Raw genomic sequence first — 25,925 nt, 5'->3', positions numbered from 1 at the left:
AGAGAGAGAGAGAAAGAGAGAGAGAGAGAGAGAGAGAGAGAGAGAGACTGCAGCATCACTTGAGACCGGCAGCAGCAGTCCCAAGCAGTGCAGGTGAGAAGAAAAAAGCAAGAGGGGTAGGAGGAGGAGGCGCATGTGGAGGAAAGAGAGAGAGAGACAGAATGCGGGACTCTTGGAAAAAGACGCATCTACACTCGGTCCATCACCGAGACCTCCATCCCGAACACAGGCTACATACGCTGAACTGATGATGATATTGGAATCTCAATTTTAGACCATCAGGAGAAGCCCTAATTTTCCGTTTCATACGAAGAAGACAAATATTGTGAGAAACTCGCTCTCATAACTTGCGTGGAGGAATCTGACGGCTTGGCACGTTGCTCCACTGCGGGAAAAAGAGGACAACGCAGCTGGATCTTAAGGTAAGAAAAGATCCAGTAGCAGCACCTCAAATACTTTTTTTCAAACAGATTTTCAGTCCTCTGCTGGGGATGTTGAGTTAATTTTCACTCGGCGTCCGGAGAGCTGTGCGGTGTTTTTTTCTTCTTCTTCCTTTTGTGTGGTGCTGCATTGCAGTTTCTAACTGTGAAAAACGCGAGAAAAGCCGCTGTCCCAAATGTGACTGGAATAAAAACAACTCACAAATGACAATATGTACTGATGCGCGTCCTCGTGTGACAGTGGGATAGCTCTCCGGTTTACGAGAAAGAAAGAGTGAAGAGGATTAATCAAAGGCTGATGAACGAGTTGTTTGTTTTTTCGCAGCATGATGGATCTTTTGATATCTTTTATGACGTCAACAGCCCAGCAAGACAACGAAATTGTTATTATAGAAGTTAAAAAAAGCACCGCTCAGTAGCCTAAAATAGAAGAATAAAGAAAGCCTGCACCGCTGAAGTGAACTACGGTGAGAGTGTGGAAGCTTTTCGCCGGACCTCAGGCGCCAGTCCGCAGAGAGCGATAGCGAGAAAGTAAGAAAGGTCTACATAAAACACCCACGCTGTGAGTTACACCAGACCACAAAACACCAATAAAGAAGAGACAAGCCACAGCTCAGAGGCAGGCAACGGTAAGGAGAGAGGCGAGAGGAAGAAGGAGCCATGCAGAGGCTTGGTGCAGTGCACTCCTCCGCGGCGCAGGCTCTCAGCCTCGTGGTCTTAGTGCTGCAGCTGCTGACTCAGCTACCGGGTGCCGACTCAGCTCTCCGGTACCGGGTGGCGGAGGAGGGCCCACCTGACGTCAAGATTGGCAACGTGGCCGCCGACCTGGGCCTCACAGCAGGTACAGGCAGCGGGGATGTCACCTTCGCCCTGGAGAGTGGCTCTGAGTTCTTCAAGATTGACAATGTGACAGGTGAGCTGACAACAGGCCCAAGGCGCATTGACAGAGAGAAGCTCCCGCAGTGCCAGATGATATTTGATGAAAATGAGTGTTTCTTGGACTTTGAGGTGTCAGTGATTGGACCACTGCAGAGCTGGGTAGACCTGTTTGAAGGCCGTGTGGTCATAACAGATATCAATGACAACACACCTTCCTTCCCCTCACCTGTGCTCCAGCTCTCAGTTGAGGAGAATCGCCCAATAGGAACCCTTTACCTGCTGCCAACAGCAACAGATAGGGATTTTGGGCGAAATGGCATTGACCGCTATGAGCTGATCCAAGATGGTGCCTCTGGGTCAAGTTCAACAAGACGCACAGCAGGAGGAAACCCCATTGCTAGAGCGGATGGACTTGGGGACCGGAGGGGTAGAAGTGGAGATATTGGAGGAGGACCCAGGAGCACTGTGTTCGAACTACAAGTTGCAGATATACCAGATGGTGAAAAACAACCACAGCTCATTGTGAAAGGCACATTGGATCGTGAGCTAAAAGATTCATATGAACTCGTCCTCAGGGTTCGAGATGGGGGAACCCCCCCCCGTTCCTCCCAGGCCCTGCTTCGTGTTTCCATAACTGATGTGAATGACAACAGCCCACAGTTTGAGAGGTCCACGTATGAGGCAGAAATGGCAGAAAATGCTCCTCCAGGTACACCTGTCCTCCAGGTCAGAGCTTCAGACCGTGATATTGGAGTCAACGGGCAGGTGGAGTATGTCTTTGGCGCAGCCACGGAGTCCGTCAGGCGGCTTTTGCGGCTGGACGAGGCAACTGGATGGCTGAGCGTCCTTCACAGGATAGACAGGGAAGATGTAGCGCAGCTGAGGTTCACAGTAACAGCCAGAGACCGGGGTCAACCACCCCGCACTGACCGCACCACTGTGATTTTGGCTGTCCGGGATGAAAATGACAATGTGCCAGTCGTAGAGATCCGAAAGATTGGGCGGATCCCTGTTCGAGATGGAGCAGCGTTAGTACCAGAGAACGTACTGGTGGACACACCAGTAGCTCTGGTACAGGTGTCCGACCGAGACCAGGGAGAGAATGGGGCTGTGACGTGTACAGTTGTTGGAGACGTCCCATTCACATTGAAGCCTGCTGGTGAAACAGTGCTCCCACCCCTACCTGCAGATGAAGCCTTTGACAGGTAAGCCAAACTAAAGGTAAACCATCACAGTTTGTTACAGAAATCCATCAGAAAGGAAGCAACTAACTGTTTATTGATAAGTAATTCCTGAAATATTCTGAATAAAGGACTATATAATAAGTTACTTGAAACAGATTGCAGCTAGGTGCTTAATCATCAGTTCCTCTCATTTTTGTTAAGGAGATGCATTTTCTTTAGTAAGTAATGTTAAGGTAATCATGAAGTAATGATGTTTTATTAATAATAGCGCAGAATAATGCACCACCTTACCCCTGAGGTGGGGTGCGGGACAATAATAAATGTACATAATAAACAAATAACATTTGGATATGTGCCATTAAGCACTTCATTCCCACATACCAGGAAGAATTGTTTTTAAACTTAGTGGTTATTATTCTTTAAGAAAATAGCCATAGTGATTAGCCAATGGCTCATTAATATACCATTCAGCAATCTGTTCTTAATTCCTACTATACAGTCCATGATTCAGAGGTTATAAGGACTTAAATATTGGTTTTAAGATCGTTCCGGACTAATTTGTAGGTAATTCTCAAGTATCTGTATACATTTCTTCAAAATGTTAACACATTTAAACATAACTTTGTATTAAACACAATTTTACTGTTTTCATCCCACTTTTTTTCTAACCGTGACAATTACACAGTCACCATGCAGTTGCTATAAGTCTCACCCACACTACTACTCTAGGAGGAATTATACAATTTCAGTTTTCCACTGAGAATACAGAGATGAGTGAAGTGTTGTTTCATGCAGATTTCATTTAAGCTTGGTTCAAGTGGTGCCACTCATTCACTGAGGCTATGGAGTAATTTGAATGTCATACAATCTATAAACTTTGAGCAAAAATATTAATGAAAGTCAAGGGTTTTAGACTTATAGGAATAATACTACGTGCAGGCTGTAAAGGTCAGTGCTCCCCAGTCAATGAAAAGATATTTTTACTAAAGCTATTGGATGACGGGAGTCAGGGAAATAGTGATGGCCATTTTAGGATATCACTGCTACTGCTCATGACACTTGTGCATTAAGGGTAGTTGTTGTATTTACTGTAGGGCTGACCTTGACTAAAGCAATCTTGAGTCAAAATAATAATCATAAATGTCTTCAGCATATCGATAAGTTGGTTTTCATTAACAAACCTGTCACATTTTCTCCAGTATTATTGTCTCTCTACAGATGCCTGCAGTCATGAAGAAAGATCTCTTACAATGAATTGTGTATTAGAGACAAAGCGTATTTGAGATGGAATAATTAGTTGATTACCAATTAGTAGATTGACAGAAAATGGATTGACAACTATTGTGACAATCAATTAAGTGTAACTTGTCAAGCCAATATTCCAGTAATACTCTGGTGGCTGCTATTTAAATGGCAGATTTTGTGGCTTGTCTTTCTTTCAAATCGTTGTAATCGTCACACCACAGAATGAATTTTAGGATATCACCTTGGACAGGATGAAAAACAGTAAATGTGTCATAATTTTCTGACCTTTTGTTAGCATATACTGTATGAGAACATACTTAGACTAATACAGTGACTATCAACAACCTGGTGGCTGTTAAGTCCGCTAATTTACTAAAAGAGAGCAGCATTAGTGCTTTTTAAAAATCATTTCACAGACAAGATCTCTATTGTCTTCATCTAGGGTAGCAACCACATTCCTGAAACTTTTTTTTCAATTATTTTTCACAGGAATAAGAAAAAATACTTCTTACATACTTCTGCCTTGCTGGACTACGAGGCCACCAAAGAGTACAGTGTGACCATTGTGGCAGTAGATTCTGGCAGCCCCAGTCTGTCCAGCAACAGCTCACTAATGGTACGAGTGGTAGATATCAACGACCACGCCCCAACCTTTGCCCAGAGCGTTGTGGAGGTCCACTTTGCTGAGAACAATTCACCTGGTGAAAGGGTAGTCACTGTGGTAGCCACAGACGCAGACAGCGGCAAGAATGCAGAGATTGCATACTCCCTGGACCCTGCGGGTAACGGGCCATTTTACATAGATGCAGATAATGGAGACATCCGTGCTACTGGGGTTCTGGACCGTGAGCAGCGCGAGAGGTATGAACTCCGGATCATTGCCAAGGACAAGGGTACACCTTCTCTACAAGGCTCTGCCACTGTTGTCGTCCAGGTGACCGACCGCAATGACAATGCGCCAAAGTTTGTTCAGGAAATCTTTACATTCTACGTGAAAGAGAACCTGCTTGCCAACAGCCCAGTTGGCATGGTCACCGTGACTGATGCTGACGAAGGCGAGAACGCAGAACTTAGTCTGTTTGTAGAGATGGATGGAGTTGATGAGAAGAAGGCGGTAGTGAAGGCGGAAGGAGAAGATGGCGAGAAAGAGCAAGAAGAGATGTTTTCCATCGAGAACAACACAGGGACTATCTTCTCTTCTGCATCGTTTGACCGTGAAAAGCTTTCCACCTACACCTTCCGTGTCCGGGCTGTGGATGGAGGGGAGCCCCGCAAAACTGCCACTGCCACCGTCTCGCTCATTGTGACGGATGAAAATGACAACGCCCCCTCAATCACCTCTCCAACCAATGAGTCTTACACCCTCCTTCCACCTGCAAGCAGTGCCCGCACAATTGTCAGGACTGTAACAGCCTTAGACTCAGACACTGGCCCAAATGCAGACCTTCACTATGCTCTAGTGGGGGGAAATCCCTTCAGGCTGTTTGAAATTGGCCACACCAATGGAGTAATCACCCTGGCAGAACCTCTGGAGCGGCGCCATAGAGGTCTGCATCGCCTGGTGGTCCGGGTCAATGATAGTGGGGCCCCCTCTCTCTGTGCCACCGCCCTGGTTCATGTCTTCATCAACGAGAGCTTGACCAACGCCACTCTAGTGGATGCACAGGTAACCTTTATGTATAAAGATATATTCTTCAAACTGATTTCAGTGAAATCAAGTAAAGTATAAAAAAATTCATATAACTTGAATGGAAGAAAGGTAATAAAAAACATTGTAACTAGGTGTGTGCAGTTCCTCTATTGTTCCACAGAGTTGGTAATGATAACCCATAATGGCAGTAATGATATTATCCTTTGATCCATTCAAATGATGGCCACTCTGATAACACATTACAATGGAGGAGGATGGTAATGACAACTGATTGTAGCAGTTTGAACTAAACTGGTAGGACGATTATTTTCTTGATAGAATGAGATAAATGCACAAAGTCTGCAGTGTGCATGGTGTTGCAATTTTCTGCCCATTTTTGAGGAAATAATTGTGTCTATATGTGTCCCAGATAAAGAAGCCTGTTTCCCTTTTGAAAGTTATTGGCAATGCCGGCTTCTTTGTAGTTTGAATGCTCTTTGTCCAGAATGCATTCTTATAATGACTATGTGGTTAAAGTAACTGCTATTACTGAAGTAGTTCTTCTTTTAAGGTACATTGAACTCAGAGCTGAGAGCATTGTGTGTGTGTGTGTGTGTGTGTGTGTGTGTGTGTGTGTGTGTGTGTGTGTGTGTGTGTGTGTGTGTGTGTGTGTGAAGAACACGAAAGAGCGAGAGAGAGCCTTAGGGAGAGTGTGTTAGAGAGGTAGAGAAAGAGAGAGAGGTGGCCCTGTCCCAATTTGGGCCTGCAGAGTTGGTTGAACAATATTCATTTGAAAAGTTGCACTTTAGTAGTGTATATTGATGAGGTTTGGAAGTTTTCATTGTGTCATGCGTCAGATTCTGAGCAGAAAAGAGTTGGACAAAGTCAGAGGAAAGAAACTGAAAACCACTATTAACTCTAAATGAATAATGTTTACAGCGGGAATAAAGGAAATGTGAAATACATGTACAAACCATCTGCGTAGTATTGAATAAATCTGTGTGGTATAGGTTAGAGTTGGCTTGAAAGATCCACACTCAGGTGAAGAGGTATTTGACTTGACTTAAAGACATTTGAGGTACCAGAAATAGCAGGAATTCTAATTTAGCGTATACCTTATGCTGGTGAAAATCTCTCTTCTCTGCCCTCATTGTATTAGTCAAACAAACTTCCCATTATGCTTTAAAAAATGTTCAACTAAGCTATAAATGCTGGCAAGTAATAATTACTAAAACTTGGTCTCTGGTGTGGGCAAAGTCATTTATATTGACTAATAATTAAGTTACTCAGTGGCCTTTTGATCGCAGTGTTTGTTTTGACACAGCTTGTGGTTTTAACCCCTACTTGAAACTTGGTTTAGAACAAATTATCAGATTTTCTCTAAGGAAAAGGTCTTCAGCTGTCAAGTCCGTGCATGTAGCGTGACGTAAACAGTGTGAACCTAAATTAGCTCTGAGATAGGAAAGACAGGAAGCAATAATGTGTCAAACACCGATTGTGTTGGTACCCTAAAATACAGTGGCATCTTTAAATCCCTTGATATGCCCCATTTGTGTCAAAACATTATGAAAAAAAGTATTTTATTGCACTCCGTCTAACCTTCTGTGTGTAAAAAATTCAACCAAAGATTATTATATCGGAGGACACACCTCACATCCAACTGTGCATGTTATGATTTTCTGGTGCCTCCCTGATTGTTTCAACTTGCTTAAATCTGGAAGTCCCTTTGGGATTGGAAATGACTTCCAAGCATGTAATGTTAACTTTAACTGATTTCTAAATTTGTATTATGTTACTGTATAGCTACTCCAGACAGTAGCATAGAAACTGCATTTGCACTATGCTCTGTATGCCCCTTAAGTTCTAAGTATACATGTTTTGAATGACACTCAATGCTTAATCTTGTGTTTTTGGCAGGAGAAAAACACATTCTGTATAATCATAGTTTGAGAGTTTTGACTCACCTCAATGGAGATAACTTGGCGTCCAAAAGATGTGTTTCATTGCACTGTTTTTTTCCGATGAACAATTGAGCACAGATAGAAGGTGTAGTATTTGAGCACTAGCCACTATGTAGAACACCTCATGAATGGTGTCCTGTCACTTAAGAGTAGAATGAAAAGGACAAATTGAACAATCAAGGGGCTCAGGATTAGAACAGAACACGTGGTCAACAGTCAAACAATGGTGTTGACAGCTAGAATTAACTACAATGTGCCCAAATGACTGGGGCCATTGAATCGAACAATAGCATGTAATATGTCCAAGCCAGTATTAAAGCCGGCTCTGATTACAAAATGCATAGTTTAGTTTGACTGTAGGAAAGAACTTGGTGGAGCAATTGAGTAGAAGTCATTGACGAGAGAATACCTCCATCTCATGATGAAGTCAAACTTAGTAGTGGCTGGATGCCAGATGTAATTAGGGAAGGAATACGTCTACTGCTGCAGCTCCATGGCAGAAAATGACTCCAGTCTTTTCTATCCAGCAGTACTGGGTGAACCACATGTTGGGTAATTAGCTACAATAGGATACTGCAAAGTTTGAGCTGGAGGAAGAAGAAATTGTGGTATTCTAGAAATAGTTGTCATCTGGGAAACTTTAAGGTGCTTTGTACATCAGACGTGCACTGTGTTGTGAATCTGATTAAGGCTCTTAGTGATGATATTTTCACATTCTCACAGTTTTTCATCTCAGATCAAGAGTTTTTTATTATTTTGAGAAATGGAATTCTTACGTTTTTTAAATATGTACAGTCAGCTTTCTAGAAATAAGAATACTAGATAACACTAACCAAAGTGCAGCTCTCTCCTTATGCTGAAATGTGAATGCATTAAGCAACAACTATGATCAGGCACTAAGTCAATAGTGTGGTCAGTTGAGAACTCGTCTTAGTTGCAAAATCACCATCTGCAGTGACATGGAGATAACAATATCCTTGGAGACTGGAGCAGATAAATGGTGGTGTAAAGCCCAGCCGGAACAAAGCTCATGCAGCAGAATAGAAGATTCCACTGGGAGTTTGTATGCGTCAGAAGGAAGGACTCGAACACGGCATGAAGGTGGCCGCTGCCCTTATTCTGCTCATCACTTAGCTGTCTTGTGTGTGCCCATACATGCATACACTATACACACTGGCATGTTGACAGCTATACATATAACTTGCATTCAGTATGTAACTTGACTTACAACCATACAACTTGCATTTTCTAATGCTTCTGTCTGTCAAATATACCTACACGCACATTCCCAACAAACAAACAAACGTGGCCGTTCTGTCACATAGTATATACACATATGGCACTGCAGCACTATTTTCTCTCTGTGTTTTGCGCACACAAAACGGCAGACAGTTAAGGGATGCGCTAAGCCAGAGAGATGCCCAACAGAATGAAAATGGAAATGAATACTGCAGGCAAAAGAACAATGGGGATGAGGGGAGAGTGGAACCTGGCGGAGAGAGGCCTTCTGCAGTGGAAGCAGAATAATGGAATAGAACCAACCAACACAACTCGCTCAAAAACAATCAAACTTAACCCAGAGATAGATATTGATGAAACAATGAAATATAACACAGTCCCGTTCTTAGCTTAGGGGTAACGAGAAATGAGAGTGCATAATGTGACTCTATATGAGTAAGCCTAATAATATGCCTTGGATAATGTTATAATCAAGTTACACAGTGCAGTTGTGTGAGTTGCACTCTCTGGAGTTATGACTCCACGTTATACTGCAGCTATTTTTATGTATCTTCTCTCTCACCTTCACTTTCTGTCTCTATTCCGTTTGTGCAAGCCTTATTACCCACCATTCTTAAAGCAGAAGGGATTAGATGAGTATATCATTTCCAACCCTGACAGGCCAAAGGAACTGTCATATGAGCTCCCAGACGAGGTGTCAGGGCTGGAGAATGACTTGTAGGACTAATGGACAACTTACACACTGTGTTGGCTCGTGTAGGTGCATGCATACATTTTAGTGTGTGTGGATGTGTGTGTGTGTGTGTGAGAGGTGTGTGTTTTTGTATTTTGTCTGGTCTTTGCATAATGATCCTCCCAACATAGTAGCTATGTATTGATTAGAAATATTCAGATTCATTACCCTGTCCGATATTACCTGCAGGGCTCTACAGACCAGAACTCCACAGCCTCATTGTCTCCTGTAGAGCAAGGTTCTATAACCAGTAATGAGTATGTTTGTGCTTGAGCATAACCCACTTTCTTGTAATGATCCGTTTATTACTGTACACGCTCAAAGAGAGAGAGAGAGAGAGAGAGAGAGACAGTTTATGTGTGTGTGTGTGTGTGTGTGTGTGTGTGTGTGTGTGTGTGTGTGTGTGTGTAAATATTTAAATAGGTGAGGACCATCATGGATTTGCCTAGATTTTGCATCAATTAAAACCATTAGTTTAACCGAGCAACCTCAAGAGCACACTTACAGTAGCCTTCTAGCTGTCTAACCATCCGATTCTCAGTCAAGAAATTGTGATTGCAAATCCTTAACAAATCCCGCCTACGCTATCATTTACAATAGGGCCATTGTTCATTGATGAGACAGTAGATGTTTTTGTATTCTAGGGATATAGTCATAGCATGTCTGCTGCCTTTATGTTACACATTTATTGACTGTTTCTGCTACTTTTCCTCTTCTAACTGTCCCTGACCGTTTCCTTTTATACCTTTAACCAGCTTTGAACAGCATAATCCAGGCATTTCCTGTAATATTGCAGAACTTGAAATGGTGCAACTGCAAAGCAAGAGCAATTATATATTTAGCAATTACATATTTAGGGAATAATAGAGAAGCTCCCCCACTAAAACACAGTGAGTTTAAGTAAGTGGAAGATGCTGTTTGATGTTTCTCTGTGGCTCCCACCCACTGTGTCATCTTTTACAGTCGCTGTTTTGGACTTGATGATCTGTCTGTTTTTCTTACTTTTCATCTTTTACATTGCATCTTCTCTCTCTCTTGTTCCTCTCCTCTCTTCCTCTCACCTCAGGTGGCCCGAAGTCTGATGGCTCCACTGTCACTGGACATTGCAGGGGACCCAGACAGCGAGCGTGCATTAGGGAAACAGCGCCTCAGCGTAGCTATTGGTGTCCTGGCAGGAGCTGCGGCGGTCATCCTTGTTATCCTCCTTGTGGTCACAGCTCGGCAGTGTGGGGCTCAGGGCAAGAATGGCTACGAGGCCGGAAAGAAGGAGCCAGAGGAGGACTTCTTCAGTCCTCCAGGTGCCCAACCACAAGCCGGCTGCAGCAGAGGATCAGACCGTGGACGCAAACCTCGACGGGACAAACGCAATGGAAGTGGCATTGGTGCAGCTGCAGGAGGAGGGAAGGCGGACAGATCCCTCTACAGCGGTATTGTCACAGTCAATGGGCTGCGTCGCCATGCCAATGACGACGATGAGGAGGATTTGAGCAGTGCTAGTGAGCGCCTGGCAGCCCGCTACTGTGCTATGGACGGTGACCCGGGCAGCCCACGGATGGGTGGCGGCAGGAGGCACCAGTCAAGCCCAGACCTGGCCAGGCACTACAAATCCAGCTCACCTCTCCCCGCTGTGAATCTGCAGCCCCACTCTCCCCCAGCTGAAGGAAAGAAACACCAGGCGGTCCAGGACCTGCCTCCCTCCAACACCTTTGTGGGTAGTGGGGGTTGTGTGGGGAGTGCCGGCTCCAGCAGTAGCAGTAGCGGGGGCAGTGGCAATGCAGATGCCATGTCCCTGGGATCTGACCAGTGCTCAGAGTATGGCTGCCAGACTGGGAACAAGTACAGCAAACAGGTAGGAGCTCTGGGAAGGGACTGGGATAACATAAGCTGCCGGTATACTAGCCGCACCCAAGGTTGCACGCGCCAATGTGATGTCAAAATGACGTAGATCTCGCTGGAGTGCCAGGATTTTGAGTGCGCGACCAGAGGTCATGCACCCCTCTATTTTTTTCAAAGGTGCACGACAAAGCAGAAACAGGAAGCATGGACGAGTTTAATTTTTTTATTTAATTTAATATAGTTATTTAATTTATTTGAATTTAATTTATTTAAATTATTTTTTTAATTTATACTATTTATTGATCCCCAGTGGGGTAATTTGAGTTTGAGGGTAACCGGCTGCCAGTACTCTCAGAGTGACTGCCAATCTCTCTTGTAGTCTCTTCTTGAGTTCTTGTGAAGGAAAAGCTTGATCCAACAAAGTAAAGTCAAAGTAGGTCATCAAATCAAATCAAAGCATTAATTGATTGATCAATGCTGCTGCCATTTCTGCCATGGTTTACCTTTTTCTTCTTCTTCTTCCGCAGAAATAGCAAAATTGGTAGCTTTTGCTCCTTAGCACCACCTCTGTTCAGGAGAAGACTGAAGCTAATGTAGCAACCACCACGCGCATGTATAAATAGTTACGGTGCTCTCATGACGTCACATTTGCGCACGCCAGCTCTGCTATGGCTACTGTAAAAAGACCTTTAGTCTCTATGAGTCCTCTACCTTTTTTTTCTCTGGGATGCTCTGAGGTTTAAAAATCTCTGTACGTTTTGTCCACTCTCTGACTCTTGATATCAGTTCCTCCTCCTCCTTCTCCTCCTCCTCCTCAGCTTCATCTCTTATTATTCACACATGTGCTGACATACCCTACTGCACACCCCGTCGCTAACGTCTAAACATCATTTCATCTCCACCAAATAGCTGACAGTGTGCACGCACGGACACACACTTGTGTGTCTGTGTCAGCATGCTAAGCCTGTGAGCAGTGTGACGGTACGCTGCTGTCAGAGCGTGCTCCATGTCAAACATCAGCCCTCTGTTTAGCTGGATCTAATGCAAGGGACATGAATCAACCCCCTGCGCTAGCCGAACAATATCTGAATAAGCAGTTGTGTGTACATGCATGACTGTGTGTGCATGTGTGTGTAACACATGCTTACCCTGTGTATAAACCCCTGAGGAGTTCAGTTAAAGGAAAGGACACAAAGGGAGTGGGCGAATAGTTGCTTCCAACAGGGTAATTGGTCATTTCATGTTTCAGTTTCCCTTGTCAAGCTGTTATCTTCCTTCCATTTAGCATATATTTTTGTTCCATAAACAATATTAGTTGCACTGAAATGGATGCACTGGCTTTTGTGTTTGCTCGAGAAGCTGCAGTTAAAAGCTGAAGTCCTGCTGACAAATAAATACTGCATAGAGACGGTCACTCACCCCTCCACCTACACACAAACACACTAATGCACACACAGGCACCATCTATCATCTTAGACACACTGACACAGCAGGGTCTCCCTAGTCCCCTAGTCCAGGGCGAGTGCTCCCAAGAGTGATGTTTGAGTGACAGGTAACCCCTCTTAAAGGGGCGGTATTTCATTTTCTTGACAGACAACTCTACTTTTATCCTCCCCGTTGTGAAAAAGTGCTGATGTGGTCATTAAAAACGGAGTAGAGGAGCTTCTTAGGCTAATCAATTCATACATGGTGCTGATCCCGCTCAACACACACACACAAAGGAATGTGCTCGCATCCACACGCACTAACACACACACACACACACACACACACACACCAGAGGTTAATCCATTACGGCTTCAATCCTCTTAATCTGCCGTTCCCAGGAAAGGAAAATGCTTACTGGGAGAGTTTGGTGTTCATGCTTACGTGCACGCAAAATGTGTTAGCACACACACACAGCGACACATAGACACATAAACTGACAGCATAATGAATTATTGATCCTATGTGGTAATTAACTCCTCTGCTGCAGTGGAGTTGCCCCCCCCCCAGGTTTTATACACAGCTCTGTGAGTGTGTAGTTCTGTGCATGTGCCTAAGACCTGCGTGCTCGTGCATGACTGCGTTCACGCACGTGTCAAAATTTGTTAACTCAAACAGTTCGCCGACATGCACAGGTTTGTGTTGGTGGGTGCATGTCACTACGCTTGGGAGGCTGCTTATTTCACAAAGGCATATGCATTTTATATGTGGGTGCAAGTGAACGATAGACTCAAGGGAGTAATAGGTGGTGAGTAAGTGCCAAATGTAGGAACTGGGACGTTCTCAGAATTGGCAATAGCATTAGATCAGGAGTGGGAGGGAATTATAACAGGTTAGGAGGGAGGGAAGCTGGAGTAAATGAGAGGAGCAGGGGGGATACAATTTTAAAGCTACTTTACTGGGTCAGTAAAAACTACAACAACTGTTCAGCATAAGTAGCACATCATCACACCAACTTGGGTGCTCAAAACAAAAAAAAGTTTTAAAAAAGCAAGTCATAAAAACTGTGCGTCATGGTCAAAGAGCAAGATTGCATCCAAGACAACAACTTGATAAAACAGCTCATACAGCTCCTATAATGTATTGCAACTTGTTGCAGTAAATATCATTCTAAAAGTTCTCACTTTGGGAGCAACATTAAGAGCCAGTCATGGTGACGCTTTTGTATGTCAAGCCCGTCAGCCAGAAGAGGTACTAAATGAGGAGCCGTTCACTCCCATTGCTGAGCTAAGCCTAAAGATTCACCAAAACAGAAACAAAATTACCATCACTATCTGAACGGGAAGAGAGGGTTAAAGGTCCCATGACATGGTGCTCTTTGGATTTTTATATAGGCCTTAGTGGTTCCTTAATACCATATCTGAAGTCTCTTTTCAAAAATTCTGCCTTGGTGCAGAATTACAGCTGCTAGAGCCAGTCACACAATAAGCTTTCCTTAGTATGTGCCATTTCTGAGTCTGTAGCTTTTGAGGAGAAGGGGGGGGGGGGCAAGACGGAGGCTGAGGGTGTGGCCTTGACTGACTGTCACTTTGCTCGTTTGAAAGCCATGATGTCTCTCTTTCATGAGTGGGCCAAATTCTCTGGTCGATGACCTCGACCATATTATTATTATTATGACCTCATAAGGAGCAAGATTCCAGATCAGCCCATCTCAGCTTTCATTTTCCCAAAGGTAGAGCAGGATACCCAGGGCTTGGTTTACACCTATTGCCATTTCTAGCCACTGGGGGACCATAGGCAGGCTGGGGGAACTGATATTAATGTTAAAAAACCTCATAAAGTGAAATTGCCATGCCATGGGACCATTAAAGATATGTGCAAGAGAAAGAGGGGCAATAATAAAAAGGCAGTATGCCGACAAGAAGAATGAGATGAAGGGAGACTGTGTGTGTGTGTGTGTGTTTCCATATTTTAATGTAAAACATTAAACATTTGTTAAAAAATGTCTACAAACATTTGGCACCTTACCATTTGGTTTGGATACTTCTTGATATTTTTGGTCAGTACCAGAAAAGTATTGAGGTTTGATACCAAGCCCTAACACTGATGGAGAAAGTATAAAGGAGAAGGTTGGAGCATGTGCTTTTAAGTGGCAAGTGGCAGGGAGAGTGAGAGAGTAAGTGAGAGAGAGAGAGAGAGAGAGGTCTGGCTTGGGTGGCAGCCAGAGTGAGAGTGGACTGCTGAGATGTGGGTCATCAGGATACCCGTTGGCATCAGGACACATTAATGATCACAGCAGTCACATGGCACTGCAGTCAATATGGGCAAAGTGGCCTCGTTCTAACCTCTAACCGCCAAACCAAACACGCTCCAACACAAAACTGTTTTTGGTGTCTGTTGTCCTCAATTAACTACAACAAATGCCGTAGTGGTTGTTTTGTTCAGCTTTCACAAGGCTTTGTTCTTTTACTTTTCTTTTTAATGCAAAGTTTCTCGATCAGCACTTTGCACTGTCCTTTTCTTTTCTACCTATCCTTTTGACTCCCACCCGTTGTTCTTTTTTTGTCATTCTCCCCCTTTCTTTGCCATATGCGCGGCCATAAATCTAAACACCCAACCACTGCAACCTCTCTGTCTTCCATGCACCACACTGACCTCCGAGAATGAACAAACTCAGCGTTTTCACTAGTGTGACTTCTTCTTTTACTGTAGTGAGCACTTTCTGTCTCTGGACCCAGTGTGTGAGGGCGGGTGAGAGTGTGGTGCCACAAAGGCTGAATCGAATCAGACACACACACACATACTCACACACACACACACATCCAAAGTCTAATCAATGCTCGTTAACAAGGCCAAGACTGCAGTAGAAACTGGTGTATTGACAGCGCAGTTTTTTGTGTGTATTTTGCATTGCCCATTTTTACGCTTTGTGAAGGTCAGGGTTGAGCTCATAGGACACAGGGTGCCACAGTGGTTTGAGACAGCAAAGACAAGCTATGGAGATAACTTTGTTGTGAATAGGACTCATCTGGCCAGTGTTGTCCATCTAATTGGACTTTATGGACAGGCGCTGGCGGAGAGATTAGGTCTACTGGATTATAAAATTGAAAAGCAGCTTTTCATTTCAACGAAATCCCTCCAGGATTAAATATGATGAGCGTCTGTCATAGACTCACACTAACCCCTCCAGGCATTCAGGCTTGCCACATGAACACATTCACACATACACCTCCTGTGATAACATTCAGCGTGCATTAGGGTCATAAGGGTGAAGGCACTGTCAATGAGAAAAAGCATCAGAAACACACACACGCTCTCCCTTCCCTCCTTCTCTCAGTTACTCACGCACTCTGTAATCGACCCGTGACCCCTGTCATGATGATACAACACACTGATGTATTTATTAAAAGGCACTGCAAGTTCAGGTAGCACAGCTGACCATATGCTCACGGGTTAAGTAAGTGGGGAGGTGAGGAGGTGAGGGTAAGCGAGAGGTGAGAAGGACGAGGTAACCAAAGCGGGGATCACCCGACGAGCCAGACTGAAAACTGATCTAGTGACCTGGAGACAAAGGATGGGGGGGGGGGACGTGGGCATCAGAGAGGAAATATGAGCCACAGAAAGAGAGAAAGGTATAGGTGATGAGAGAGGATGAAGAAAGGTTCAAACATTAGGGGAAAATGGACACAGGTGTGTGTTTGTGTTAGATGCGCAGCTATGTAGAGGTGGAACACATGCTTAGCCTGTAAATATAGATTTTCCGCTTGATCAGGATCATAGGGATACCTTAGAAATATGCTGTATTAAAAGATGCAGTTCTGTTTCAATGGTCCAGACACATTGGTGCCTTTCAGTTCTATTCCTTTTGTGTTAAACTTAAACCAAAAAGAACCTGTATTCTTGTTTCTCCTATATCAGATTATTTTACATGTTCTAGGATCAGTTGACAAAAAAATCCAGTAAATCTGTTTAGTTAAACTTTGTAAGCTCACTTTATAGCTGCAAACTTGTTTGATCCACACTGAAGTTCAAATGACAGCATTCATACTTGGCTAAAAGAACAAACTCACCAGAGTTGGGCAAAAAATCTTAACTCAATGTCACATCTCATCTTGGGCCAGTCAGCCCTGTCAAAATCTTTCCGATTGCACAGAAGTGTTGCGCCTGAGTGTAGAAAGTGATTAAGGACTAAAGCTACTGTTGCTGAGCTAACAAGATGCATTCACTATATGGCCAGAGTAGACAAGGCAAAAGTTAAAATGTCTTCAGATGGATTAAGATGAGATTATATTTTGTTCATCGTCACTTTTAATGTTTGGGAGATCAAAAGAAGAATTGAAAAAGAACGAATTCAGGTTATGGTAAGGGGAAGCATGTAGTAATGAGAAATGAGGTTAGTTTTTTGTATCATGCAATAAAAAGTCAATGGATAGGTCCGAAAAAGGTCCCAAAAAATGTCTATGTCTATGAGCTTAGACAGAAAGACAAAGTGACGGGAGAGTCAGTCTGTCTGTTTCCTCACATATCAAGGTCACCCAAAGCTGGAATGCGATTGGAAGTTCCCCGTCTGTTGTTTACCACACAAGATAATAAAGACAGGCTATTCAGCTGATAATGTTACTTTGTTAACAAGTAAACCCTTAAGCTTTTGTTTCAAGCTCTCTGTGAAATGGCAGGAATGTGGGAATGTCATTCCAATAAACACACACGCACACTGACAAGCTGAGGCAAAGACACACACGCGCAGCAGACACTGTCAGACAAGTGATTTTAACACACACAGACGTGCCCAGTAAAACACGCTCTTGTGTGTACATAATAGCACATAATTACACTCCCTCCCAGATCCTTATGCATATACACTTTTCACCGCAAGCAGACAAACTTTGATAAGAGTATGATGACACACAAGCTGAGAGTAAAGTTTTCCAGCTCTTACATCAGTTTCTTCTTCCATTCCCTCTGGATGGAATCACATGCACAAGCCCAGGCACACTGTCTCCTAGAATCACACACATCCGTAGAGGCTTACAGACACAATCTCTCTTTACTCCCTGACACTCACACACACACACACACACACACACACACACACACACACACACACACACACACACACACACACACACACACACACACACACACACACACACAAAGACCTACATAACAAGCTCCTTGCTGAGATGCTTTCTTTTATTTGCTTCTTGAAGACTGCTCTGTATTGAGCAGCTCTGCATTCAACTCATCTGCCTTCCAACATTACCTTAATGGATGTCTGTGGGTTAAGCAACTTTATCCAATATTGCTAAACAAAAGCTCTCTTTCTTACACAAGACAGGGATTCAAGACAGCTTAGTAGCCCTGTGACCGGTATTATCCACCTACACAAAAGAATCTTCAGTGCATTAAGTGGTATTGAGTTGGCTTGAATTAAATTGACTTGGTTGAAATTTGAAGTGAACTGAATTGGCCTCAGCCCATCTCAGCTAAATTAAATAATTTAAATTTTGTGGAATCAAGTCGGATCGAGTAAACTAAAATTGAATCTGAAAACTGAAGTAAAGTAAACCAAGGATAGGTGGTTTAAATTGGTTTCCTTGGTAGCTGATGTTGCAGATATCAGCGCTGAGGGCAGTATGTGAATAATTTGTATTATATCTATTGGATTAACAACATATTATTAGCAAAGTACTTAGTTTAACATGCTCGTACATTTGAGTTTGTTGGTGAAAAAAAAATATAATATATACTGTATATATCTATATATATATACACATATATATATATATATATATATATATATATATATATATATATATATATATATATATATATATATATATATATATATATATATATATATATATATATATATATATATATATATATATATATTCAGTCTGCATTTTTTATGTATGAGCATTGCTATTTCTGTTTATAACATTGTGCGTTTGTGCATTCACTGTTTGAAAGCAGCCCAATCTCACAAGCTGTTCAATAAAACATGAATTGCTCGGTCCACCTCTAAAGGGTTCTGTAGACGGACGCAAACTGGGCCGCACAACATTTCAAGGCCAAATTATATGTTAATCTGTTGAATATGTAGAATATGTTAATCTGGTCTGCTTGACTCATTGATTCTTTATCGGACCGAGGTTTCTCCAAGTTAGAATACATGGACCCGACCATGGCTCTGAAGTATCAGTAGCCCAACTGTGCTATGCATTGATGAATCTGTGGCGCTGTCCGTGGTGCTAAAGTAGCAGACTGATTTGTAATTGCGACTTTTGCTCCCGCCCTTCTGTCGATTCCGTCCTCCCGGTTAAATTAACAAACCGCCTACTGGAGATAAGTGTGCACACTTTTGAATAGTCTGTCCTGTAAGGCATTTGTGAGGCTGTCCACACAACAAGTGATAGTCATCTGTTTCAGAAGATACAAAAAAACAATCCAACAAGCAGTTTTTTTTTTTACAGTATGCATACTGACGCCTCTGTCATACGGTTTGTACATCACATGTTTAGGGTGCATTAGTGTCAGACATCTGCCCAGCATCTCGTAGCTAAAAACAGCTATTACCGGTTTATCAGCTCCAAGCAAATTGCTAAATGTCCTCCGCCTTCTCTTGTCTTTAGAAAGAAGAGCAAACCTCAACACCTAATAAATCTGTTAGAAGTCTGTGAACATGTAGACAGACACCTGTACGTGATTTTTGTTTTGCTTTACTAGTTGGAAAAGAATTAGGCCTGAAGCCATGGAACTGAATACACATTGATTGCAAGAACATAGTATAAACAAGCAGGAACCTAATGTTCAGACTTTTAAAATTAAGCCCACAAGCACATGCAGACCTGAATATACAAAAACATTCAAAAAGAGTGTACAGGTATGAAACTTACAAAACTGAGATGACAGGTCAAACTCTATTTTCAAGCACAACATTATCAATGATTGAATATTCCATAGACGAGTGGCCTGCACGGTCTGCTTCTGGACTCATTGCTCTGTAACTCATCCAATTAAAAAGTGTCTCTTTCCAACCCTCAGTCCCTAATGTCTGTCTGCTCCCGCCTTCCACCACATACACACACTCACACACACCCACATCCTCCTCCGTCTGTCTTCCCTCTGATTGATCTCTCTGTTCTCCCTAAGTGGTTTCATCTCTTTTCATCACTCTCCATCTGGATCCATCTTTTCAAAACGTGTTTTTTTTAATGGTTCCAAACTTTTTTTTAATAACACTTAATAGTTTCTTTAAATTTTACAAATGGCTCTTAACAACCCTCTTCATTTTCTTCTCCCTTTCTTCCTCAGTCCGCTTTAATCTTTACTTTTCATTTTTTATGTTTGGACCAAATAAGCATGCTACCTAGGAATAAGCCTAAGGTGTGCATATCTGCACTGTGCAATATAGTTTATGCATTTTTGCTACTGGCAAATTAGAGCACATTTCTCGCTGGATATCAGCTTATTAGATCTTGCATGAGTGTGAAAGACTGGCCCTGGTAGTGCTGTAGTCCAAAGCCAATGTTTTTGCCCCAGGCAGGGTGTAGCCATCTGTTTTAGAATTGTTGCTGGAAAATAGATACATTGGAAGATCAAGATAAGATAGAGGAAGAGAAAGGGGCAGAAGAAGAGACGTAAAATCAGTGGAAGAGGAGAAAAGAAATTCCTGGTCAGTATGCTTAGAAAAAAGAATTGGTGGTGGTGGGGGAAAGGGGTTGGGGTTATAAGAGCTTGGCAGGGAGATGAGGAGCAATAAGGCAACTGGGAGAAAAGGCACACTTCCGTGAGTGGTTGGGGGAGATGTGAAGCTACAAGATGAGAATGTGTTCTTTGTTATTGCCTAGGGGTGGAAAGCTGATGGAGAGAATGGAGGAGATGGAATGAGAAAGATAGAAATGAGGTATGTGGGTCTAGGGTTAAAAGAAGACAGGAGAGGAAGTGGGGAGGTTCACTCTGCGATTAAAGCCAGCTCAGAGTCTTCGGGCTATTTTGGTGCGTCCGTTCGTGCGTGCGTGCATGCATGTGTGTGTGCGTGCGTGCATGCTTGCGTACTTTGCGGGTGCATGCCTTTGAACCGAGTGTGTGCTAGAATGAGAAAAACAAAAGCTTTGTACCTGCCCTGTCAAAAAAGTTACATAAATCTGAGTGGGCTGGCCTCTGCCTGCAGCGATGCCCCATATTTCACCATGTTAATGTATGTGTGCATGTATGTATGAGTGTTTGTTTTGATTCTTGTTTAGCCCTACATGCCTGTTCATGTCAGAAATAGACCAGTAGACCAGATACAGTAAGAGACGCCCACCTACACATGCACACAAATATACAAACAGAGACAGGTAGAGCTGAACTGCAAGAGCTAGATGGTCAAACCCCTGGAGAGAAATCCCACTGGTGCTTTCAAACAGCCATTAAAATAGCTTGACCTGTTTGACACACACATACTCGCTTGGACTACATAATCACGCACTCACACCATACTGCATCTAACTCTCTCCTGTGGACATTACATATAAATAACTACCAACATCATCTGTGAGATAACATGGTTATATTCAGCTGTCTACATACAGACACTCTCAAGCCAAAATACAAGCTGAAGTTGGATGATTAACCTGCACTTTAAATCAATAACTTGATACTAATACAGCACACTAATTGCACAGTATTACAGTAAAGTTGGTTCTTAATGGGTCAATGCTGCACAGGTACAAATCAGACATGCATTATTGAATAGGTTATGTGTTGCTCTTTTACAAATACAGAGATAGGATGAAGATGGCAACTAACTGCACCTGAAAAACAAGGGGAAAACGCACTCTTATTGAAGGTTGACTTAGATCCACAGACATACACACTACCTTTAACACAAGCACACAAAAATTGTAATCAAAGTAATGCAAATCTATCTGCCAATTAGAGCCCCAAGCAGTTTTCCATGGGGATGAAATGGCAACCTCTAATTGGCTGGATAAAAGACAACCGGAGATGGCTTGGAAAATATAAACATCCCTGTGTGCATGCATGCTTACATACATACAGGCGTACACAGTGTAAGTGCGGCTCACTGGTAATTTATGCGTGGTTGGTGGAGTCACAAACAGTATCATCGGTAAGATGAGAGTCAAGGATAGAGTGTGTCGACATAGATACGGGGTATTGTCAGGCGCAGGCACACACACACGCTCATTGAGCGGTCAGTCGCTTTTAAAAGCGTGAATAAGCTTTGGTCGTGGTGTTGTGTTAACATGAAAGCTTTCACGGCTGTTTAAAAGAGCAGGCTTTGATTAGAATTAGATGTGGGAGAGTGTTTCTTAATGCCGGCCTTTGCTGACAACGGGCCTTTTGAATCCAGCAAAGCCATCGCAGGAAACCTTCCATCAAAAATATGTTGAATATACAATTTCACCTCAACATGCCCTGCTTTGGAATTTCGTCCTTTTGCTGAATTTTCTTAAAGGCAGAAGTCATGCATGCTGCTTGGCCACAATTTAAGTGGATCTCAACCACAAAGCAGCAGCGGTGTAGTTTCAAGGGTGATCAAACGTTGAATTCAAAATTATTGACTAAACTGCTAATTGAATATCAAAGAATCTGGTGTTATTTCTATGTGCGTGTTGAGTCACTGCGGTAGGAAAATGTCTCTTTCTACAAAGCAGGGTTTCTCTCGCATTGCATGATCATTATGAATGGTTTAATAATTCATTCCTATTCCCATATGGGACTTTGTGTGGAATAGGAGTCTGAGATCTAGAATGTTAGGAACCAATTTACACACAGCCTGTCTTAACTTGTGTAAACATAAGTGCACTTTCTACAAAGTGCTTCATTCAAAGATTTAACTTTACGCTATAAATCACTCAAATATGATATAGTCCCTCCAAGAAAGATCTTATTACTGTCCTGTCAAAACTGTATAGCTTGGTGATTTTTCAGTTTTCAAATAAAGTGGAGAATTAGTGGAGAATTCATTGAATTATCTAAAACATACATGGTCTCAAAGCTTAAAATAAGTAGTAACAGTAGTGGTGGTGGTAGTGGTAGAAGTAGTAGTAGTAGTAGTAGTAGTAGTAGTAGTAGTAGAAGAGTAGTTCAGAGCTAAAATGATAATCCAATTGATTGATTGATTGATTATTCCCGTAAAAGAAACTCAATTTTGAGCACAACGTTTTCAAGCAAAATGCCAAAAACAGCCATTAGTTTCAGAAATGTGAGTATTTAATATTTTTCAGATTTGCTTTGTCTTCTCTGATATATTAAACTGAATATATTTAGGCTTTGGAAAAGTGACTAACTCTTATTTTTACATTTTTAATGCCAAAACATTCATCAAATAAAGTAATAAAGAAAATAAGCATTATATGTTCTTTTGTGGTTCTTCACATGTATAACCCTGAAAACCTGAAAACAAATGATTCCCTACTGTTGATGAGTCTATATATTTGTGTATTACGCACATCTTAACCCTTGTATCCCCAAATGATCCACTATAAGGCTCTGCTATCAGCTGAGGTAGACATACTGTAAATTAATACAGTATATATTTTCTCATTATAAGTCATCAGTGATGTCTATACCTGTAATTTAAAGATGCAACAAACATATTTTCAGCTGCAGCTAAAGTACTTTACTGCAGTAGCTGTGGAATAATTAGCATTAAAAAAAGATTTAATGCCAGGAGTCGCATAATCATCAGGCTAACTCCTCAGCAAAGCCTCAGCTCTGAAACTCTGCTGGATATGACTTCTCTGAAGTCCTTTTTTAACCCTAATGCTTAACCATAATTTTCAAAGGGGGCTGCGAAAATGGAGCCAATGTATATATGCTTGAACAGTGGTTTGAGGTTATCGATGGGAACGGGTTGGATTCTCCCTTGCTTTCTCATTAACTCTCCTCCTACCTTCTTCTTCCGCTCAATGGCCCAACTCTGCACTCGGTCTCTGGTGTATCGAACAGCACGCACACTCACACAATCACACACACACTCACAGCAAGAGGTCTGTTTGCATACCAAAAGCCTACTTCATAGCGCAAAGAAAATGAAAGCTGTATTAATTATACACTCTGTGCACACACACACACGAACGAGCGCGTGCACAGACACACACACACACACACACACACACACACACACAGAACAAGAGAGAACGGGAGTAAGGGAGCAGTTTAATGTTTTTTCTCTGCGTCAAAGGAGACAGAGTGTGAGAATGATTGAGTCTCTGCGTCAGGGAGAGAGGGAATGAGAAATAGCGCAGAGGGAGAGAAAGAGTGCACTGTCTTCCCTCTTTAATGCATGTGTGCGGGCGTGCGTGTCGTCTACCCAGTATAACGCCCCCTCTGTGTCCCCGAGTCACTCTCTGTCACTCACACACACTGAGTCTATTGTCAAAACATTGGGCGAGGCGCCCCGAGACATTTCTGTGGCACTGTGTCTGTCACGGGGGTGATAGGGCTGAGATGGGGTTCACTCTCACACACACACACACACACTCAGGAATATCGAATTTGCATACACAGATATGCCGTATTAGCATTTTAAGTCATGTAGGTGGGTGAGTTAATGCGGACTTCTCCTAGAGTGCAGAGCATGGATGTGTAAGTTTACTTTATGGCTCATAATCTATCCGTGTGCTAGTGATTGTGAATGTGTGGCAAGGCCTATGTGGTGTATGTGTTTGTATCTGACAGCACATTAGGCAAAGCTATCCTTAACCTTGTAAAATGAGTGACACTTATTCTAAACTGGCAGGATGGATTTCAGTGTGCTGTGGTGTTTCATCGTGTCAGCCCCTGTCAGCTCAGCCTGTCCGCCCATTTCACAAAGACAGGAGTGCCACAAAGGAGACGGGTACATGCAAGAGAGAGAGACACAGAGCAAGTTGGGGTCAGATATGATAAATAAAAATTGTTTGGAAAGTGAAGGAGAAAGAGCAGTTCTAGGGTAGATTAAAAAAAAGGATACAGAAAGAAGAAGACATGTACAGGATGCAGAGAAAGAGAAAATTTGGGGGAGGAAACGGAGGTGGAGGTGAAGGGGGGAAGTGGAAGGATAGAGACCTTGCGCTTGTAGCCGGATGTCTCCGAGGTCCTTTATTGACTCTGTCTATTGTTCACAGCAGCACTCCTAATCACTCTCAACAGGGAGTTGTGTTTTTTCGAGTGTGTGTGCCTGTCCGCCAGCCTTGTGTGTTGTAAGACTACGTATCTTTAGCCTCATCCTCACTTTTGCGCTTTCATATACTGGCCCCCACAGTGAAGCCATTGTTCACTCTCCTCTGGTCAACAATAATGGACAATAGCAGTGGGTGGGAAAGGCCTGTTCCTAACATGCATACTATTAGTCTAATGGTCCACGCACACACATATCCACACAGAATGGGCTGTAAAATCTAAATAGCAGGCATACATATGTATGGTCTCTCTTACTCACGCGTGCACACAGAAGACCAGTTGTACCCCACCATCCTGTTTGCGTCTTTCCTAACAATGGCCGCTGTCATAGATATTAAGAGAGATGACTGTTTTACAGTCTAGCAGTGGAAAGCAAACACCACAATCTCTCTCACACTCACACACACACACACACACACACACACACACTGACAAAGGAGCTAATCTGAATCATGGGCATTTGTCTGGTAAGCTTCGCTTTACACCTCGCTCTATGAGCTTTTTGTTTTTGTTTTGTTCCCCCCCCCCCCCCCCTATAGACATTCACAGCTACACAAAAGGATAAACATTTCAAAGGCCTGATGCTGTGAATGGAGTTAGTGATTTTCAATGTGTATCTGCAGGGTGGAGAGCCCAGATGGAGACAGGGAGAAGGGAGAAAGCTCAATGCCAGAGTGGACAGCTTGATGGTAACAAAGCTGTGCTGGATGGTGATGCAGTAGACCCGCATGCAGTGAAGCAGTCTCTTTTTCTGTGTTCCTCCACACAAACACACATACACAACATACCAAAAACACACACACACACACAATCACAATAACTAGTTAGGATAATGATCATAGGTTTCAGGGTTTGGCTTTAGATGCTCCCAGGAGGAGAAAGGACAGCAAATTACATGCATACATTGGACATTTCAAAAACTGTTTATCAGGACAGGCATGTCGGGAGGCAGCGTGGACGGTAGTTCCGCTGGTGGCCACAGGGGGGCCAGCAGCAGACTGCAGCAGTGTGAAGAGGAGTAGAGAGAGAGGGACCGCATAGTACCGATCAGATGACCTCGCTGCTGCAGTTAATGTTCTCTGGCGCTCAGACACAAGGCTAAGGCTCTCCCTCCTGCCGCGGGGCTGCTGTACAACAAGCTATTGTGGTGGTAGATGTGGTGTTGTTGGAGGTGTG

At 43.0% G+C, this 25,925-nt stretch overlaps 1 protein-coding gene across 1 annotated transcript in view; it reads left to right on the top strand.

Annotated features, from left to right (window-relative positions):
• The first annotated feature begins 10 nt into the window (after nucleotides 1-10).
• pcdh7a (protocadherin 7a) overlaps nucleotides 11-25,925 on the top strand; it is a 40,807-nt gene continuing 14,892 nt past the window's right edge. Inside the window, exons 1-3 of the mRNA XM_034858004.1 lie at nucleotides 11-2,524; nucleotides 4,238-5,414; nucleotides 10,378-11,160. Coding sequence (XP_034713895.1) covers nucleotides 1,101-2,524; nucleotides 4,238-5,414; nucleotides 10,378-11,160 — 3,384 coding nt within the window. The 5' untranslated portion in view covers nucleotides 11-1,100. The remainder of the gene's footprint in view (nucleotides 2,525-4,237; nucleotides 5,415-10,377; nucleotides 11,161-25,925) is intronic.

Source organism: Etheostoma cragini, chromosome 2, assembly GCF_013103735.1.
Source record: "Etheostoma cragini isolate CJK2018 chromosome 2, CSU_Ecrag_1.0, whole genome shotgun sequence".
Taxonomy (NCBI): domain Eukaryota; kingdom Metazoa; phylum Chordata; class Actinopteri; order Perciformes; family Percidae; genus Etheostoma; species Etheostoma cragini.
This window is presented reverse-complemented; position numbering and strand designations above follow the sequence as displayed.